Source organism: Opisthorchis viverrini (genome assembly GCF_000715545.1).
Source record: "Opisthorchis viverrini unplaced genomic scaffold opera_v5_496, whole genome shotgun sequence".
NCBI lineage: Eukaryota > Metazoa > Platyhelminthes > Trematoda > Opisthorchiida > Opisthorchiidae > Opisthorchis > Opisthorchis viverrini.
The window spans coordinates 234,945-240,025 of record NW_008752159.1 but is presented as its reverse complement, the minus strand read 5'-3'; the positions used below and the strand labels follow the sequence as shown (position 1 = coordinate 240,025).

Sequence of the window (5,081 nt, the reverse complement as noted above, 5' to 3'; positions counted from 1 at the left end):
ACCCACAAAGTTTAAGGTGATGCTCCTGGACATTCAGTCACTGAACACGACGCTTACAATCCGAGGAGAGGTACTTGACATTGCGGAGCGTGTTACGCACCTTGGAAGTTGTATTAGTTCCGGTTGTAGTGTGACAGATGGGGTGAATACACGAATTTACAAGGCTCGGGTTGGGTTTGCTAATTTGAGACACCTATGACGTCAAAATGGCGTATTCGTGAATCTCAAGGGACGCGTGTATCGGCTGAGACTTGTCCTGTTCGAGCAGCGGAACAGAGACTTCTTCAGTTGTTCGACAACCGTTGTCTAAGAACGATAGCTCATGTGGATTGGGGGCCTTCCGTCGAATAAGGTGTTGAGCACCAGAAGCTGTGATGATTAGGTCATGTATCACGCATACCGAACCATCGGTTACCGAAGATTGTGGCGTTTCGATGCCCAGTTCGGAGTGGCGGAAGTAGAGAAGTGGCCAGCCCTCGATCTGGCATAGGGAAATGAAAGGGACAACGAAAAGTATGGGTGTTGTCGGTGCGGCTCGCCTTCGAAAATGAGGACCGCATGATCCTTTTGTGCCTGCTTGGGACCACTGCAAGTTATGACCACTAATCGATGGCAGTGGTGTTCTTGTTGTCAGTTTCTATCCCGATTGCCTGAATGAGTGTTTGGATGTGTAGACACCTCGAAATGATTGTAATGAACCAGCACTAAGTCCCTTCCCGGTCCAATTTATTCTTTATTTCACACTGAGACTCTCAAATAAATCATGGTTCTACGCCAGCGAAGCCTGAGTGTTATGCACTGATGTCATGCTGTCGATGATGATGTGCGGTACGGTTGACAATAGTCACTTTTCCCAAGAGGAAATACCCTCTCCGAGGACACATTACGTGACGGGATTTCATCGAACTGACCTAATTGGCTTCTCCATGCAAAGTGAACAAAATAAGCTACTGGTTCAAACTCTCTGCAAACAGATTCGCAGGTCAAACCTTGTTTGAGCTGAAATTTCAAGGTGATTCAGACAAAATATGCTAAATGCCATTATCTTATACTAAAAAGAAGCATATCTGAGTCGGTTACTCGAAACCGATAGCACACTCAGGAGTCGAACACCCGGGCAAAACCTCAGAAATTCTGTGGTAAACGACCTACCTCCAAGCTTCAACTGAATAATGTACCCGATATCCGAATATTACGGCTGCTACACAGTTACAAATCAATGTTTGGTCCGGTTACCCACTTCACATTGATCCGTTTACTAACTCAATCGGTAGGTGTAGGGCTTCAATGATGCAAAAAGTTCAACAAGACCCTGATGATCTTCGTAATTCAGTCAGTGAAGAACTGTAGGGGAAATTCAGTGTCCAGTCTTGTTAAGGTTAAGCGTGAAGAAAGTAGAATTGTTGCGGCGTGAATAGTTTATGCACTGTATAAAATTTAAAATTAAATGGCGTACCGAAAACGCTTCACGTGGAGTCGCAATACGCGAGGCAAGCGGGTGAGTCGGATTGTTTGGGTAGCTCGAGTTAAGTATTGTTGTCCAACCCCATATTTCGCGGTTTCAGTCGCCTCGGAAGCAGGCGGTGTGGAAACGGTCGCTGGCTTAGGACTAGAATTGACGACAGATGAGTCGTGCACAATATCCATGCCACAATCACTGGGCGAGCGGGAAAGGGCCACATCTGATCGGGAAGGAGAAGAAGCGACTGAGTTGTGGGACCCGGTTGTAGAAGCCCTTGTCAGCATCGATGCAGAACCAGAGGGAGGTGTTGGCAATCGGGATAACGAAACGGAAATTAATTTGTCCACTGTAAAACGGATAAAAATATACACGAAACGCGAGTTTATGATCTCTAGAAGAAAGGACAAAGCACACGAAACATGGAAAATGGGTAATCTGGAAGATCATGCTGAAAATTTGCCTGCTGAAGGAAAGGAGTCCTTCAAATTCGAGTAACAGCCGTTATGTGAACTGGTCCATATAATTTCTCAATATGGACGCCCATTTAGAACAGCAAACCAAAAACGATACTTAAGCCATCCCAAGTCAATTCTTACGCATCGCAACGGGAACTTTCAACATTCAATATGAGTCAGCAGCAGACTACTCATGAGATATCTCAGAACGGAATACTGATGACAAACTGGGTTTTTAAAGGCGTAGCTCCTAACAGTGGCGCAACCCACTGAGCAGTAGCACTAGCAACGCCAATCTAAAACCTCTGGAATACAAGCAAAACGCTTGAGTCATCAGAAATTCATTTCTCCTGGTCAGTCTTATTTGACAGAACGTCAGTTCTCCACCTCTCGCCAAATCCTCAGCTACTCTTCAATGTTCACCACACAAGCTATGGCAAACGTAAAGATGAAATATATGTACGTAAACATATAGGAGTCAGATGCCAAGGGTGCTTTTTGGTACTTTTACCAGAATGGAATTAGCAGAAGATTGCAGTCGGTTCATGTGCTTCAGTAAAGAGCCCTGTCCAGTAATTATCACGACGGATGGAATCTGACCCAAGGTTGGAAGTTATTGGTCTACGTTGATTCTTTCGGAGGAATCCTGTAGGTCACGACGTTTGCACTTCGTCTTGTGATAAGTTCCAAGTAACAGTAGCTCATCTTAGAAAAATTTAGATTTTTACTTCCAGCCTTAACTTATACTGCGAAAGTAAAACTGCTGGAAACGACAATAACTAAAATATAGGTTTAATCCGCTGCCACACTAATGGAAGCAATTTCCACAAACACCACCCTCAGAAAAAGAGAAAAGCACGCCCTCATAGCTGTACGTAAGACTTTCTCCTCAATCCTATTATTACAATGTGTTGCATGACCTGGAAAACTCGTCTTCGGGAAGCCCACAGGCAGATGATGAATTGTCCCCAAAGTTGAACGGATGATTTAGGATGTTTCACACTTATTCTGACTGAAAATTCGACGTCATAGTTGAGGGGAAAATTATTTGCTTCAGACTGTTGAGATTCAACTCAGCGTGGACACTGAAAATCCAAACGGGTATCCAAATCGTTTCAACGAATCCACCAACTCTGATTTGCTCCATAGCCTAAATAAACATGTAATTCAGGAAAATATGCTCTTCCGATTGACCAGCGAAACTCGTTTCTACTTAGGCGTACAGCATGATTTTTTCTCCTCTCGATTCACAATTCACACAAAACTTCCATTGGGAGCACACTGGCAATATAATCCGGATTTAGAGTTGTAGATATTTACGCTTTATTGTAATGTATACCATTAAAGCACTGCTCCTTCTAAACTAAACTCAAGCAAACACCCCCGCAAACTCGCTATGTTGTTGCGTTACCGAATCATCTACAGCCAGCCATGGCCCAATTCTGTAGCAACGTCAGTTGTGTACTACCACACACCTGTAACCTGCTCAAAGATACGCTCGTTGAGCTTACTGTGGGGTATTACCAGGAAAGTCAAATTCCTGAAAGCAACCACTGAATGCCCAAAATTTACTGAGACCGTCAGCTCCGTTAGATGCTGACCAGACAGACAACGCCTCAATATGCAGCGCGTCACAGCCTCGTACCAGAGCCAGACCGCGTGCGTCAGCATTGGACCAAGTTCAGACAGCCCCTTCAATAAATAGTTTGAGGCTGTTATATTTTCGCACTCGCACGCACTCACGCTCTCGAGCTCGCATGTTCGGAGTATAGCTGTTGTGTTCCCTTCTGTGAGTCTTTTTCTGGCAATAAGCGCTGAAGAGGGTCAGCAGTCAGATAGAACAGATAGGCGAATCAGCAGGTATAAACGTGTTTGTTCTTTTGAGAGCACGTTTGGACCTTAATCTCCATTGCCCACCTTAACATTTTCCAATGACAACTTCCTGGAAATTTAGCCAAAATCTTGCCTTTTGACAGTAGGTTCGAGAACTCAAGTTTATTCGGAATTTTTTCGGTAGAGTTGTAATCTGTCGGTCGTATGATGGAATGTCAAATGAGAAGAGTGTGACTGCGGTCTGCAGACGTAAGGAGTTAGTCAGCATGGTCGTTGGAAATGTAAATATCCCGCGTAATCACATTATTATCCTGCATGTTTACAGCGCGGAACCCAACCATAATAGTATACGCCACTCCGCTTCAGGTTACGGGTAGAACATCAGCCTCACTCGGTTGGGATAGTACCAACCAATAGGGGTGAAAACGGTCGTAGAGATGGAGGAGGGTCGGCGGGAGATTCTGAAGATACATTTTAAAGATCGACTTGAATGTGCAAAACGTCTTCCACGATCATTCAGCCAAGGGTATTGGTAAAATTACGATGAAAGGTTTTTTTCCTAAATCAGCCCGACGTGGTGATTTTATTCAAAGTTTCGGCTTCTCAAAAGTGTTCTGAATCGGGAATATAACCGCTGGATTGCCGAAACATCAAATGGCACCACCAAGCAACACTGCATTCTGCAGCGTTCGATGGTAAATTTACCGAAGCCCGATAATTTGGTGCTGAATGATTCATTATGGCGGGCGACTGCACAAGTGGGTTGGTTTATTGAGATGCATCACCAGAACGTGTCAAGAAAATGCCTACCGCTCACAGTTGTACTGGAGCAATCAAGCTCGTATGTGAGTATTCAAAGGGAAATTGCTAACCAATCTCTGTCCCTCACGCTAAACGTTCTCAGTGTCACCAAGTTCAACTTGGTGATCCGCTGCACACAATAGCGCGACCAGGAATCCTGAGCCACGTTAGAGCGGAATAATCTTTGTTACGGTTGCGAGAATCGGACAACAATACAAAGGTTTTCCTAGTTATTTCAAATAACAAATCCGTTTACAGGTCGCAAGGAGGTTGAGGTTGTTACAACAGAAAACAACTGGTGGACCTTTGTGACACTGGGCATTTGTGAGGATGTCATTAGTCTTTAATCACACACTGAAGATGACAGCTCTAAGTATGTTTGTAAATCCAGCGCTGATGGTACACTGGTTGCAGATGCAGGCCTAAGGGACAACTACCTGATTCAAATGGTTCGGGAGCAAGCAGACAAGGAGTCCGACAAAATTGGTGGCAGGTACTAATTTCGAACATAACGCAGGAGTTTCTAAGCT

The 5,081-nt window shown here is 44.5% G+C and overlaps 1 protein-coding gene across 1 annotated transcript in view; it reads right to left on the bottom strand.

Moving 5' to 3' along the window:
• The window catches only part of T265_11441 (hypothetical protein), a gene marked incomplete at both ends in the record, with an annotated part of 34,971 nt that overhangs the window by 18,551 nt on the left and 11,339 nt on the right, over positions 1–5,081 (bottom strand). Inside the window, one exon of the mRNA XM_009178097.1 lies at positions 1,457–1,808. Within this exon, the coding sequence (XP_009176361.1) occupies positions 1,457–1,808 (352 nt within the window). The remainder of the gene's footprint in view (positions 1–1,456; positions 1,809–5,081) is intronic.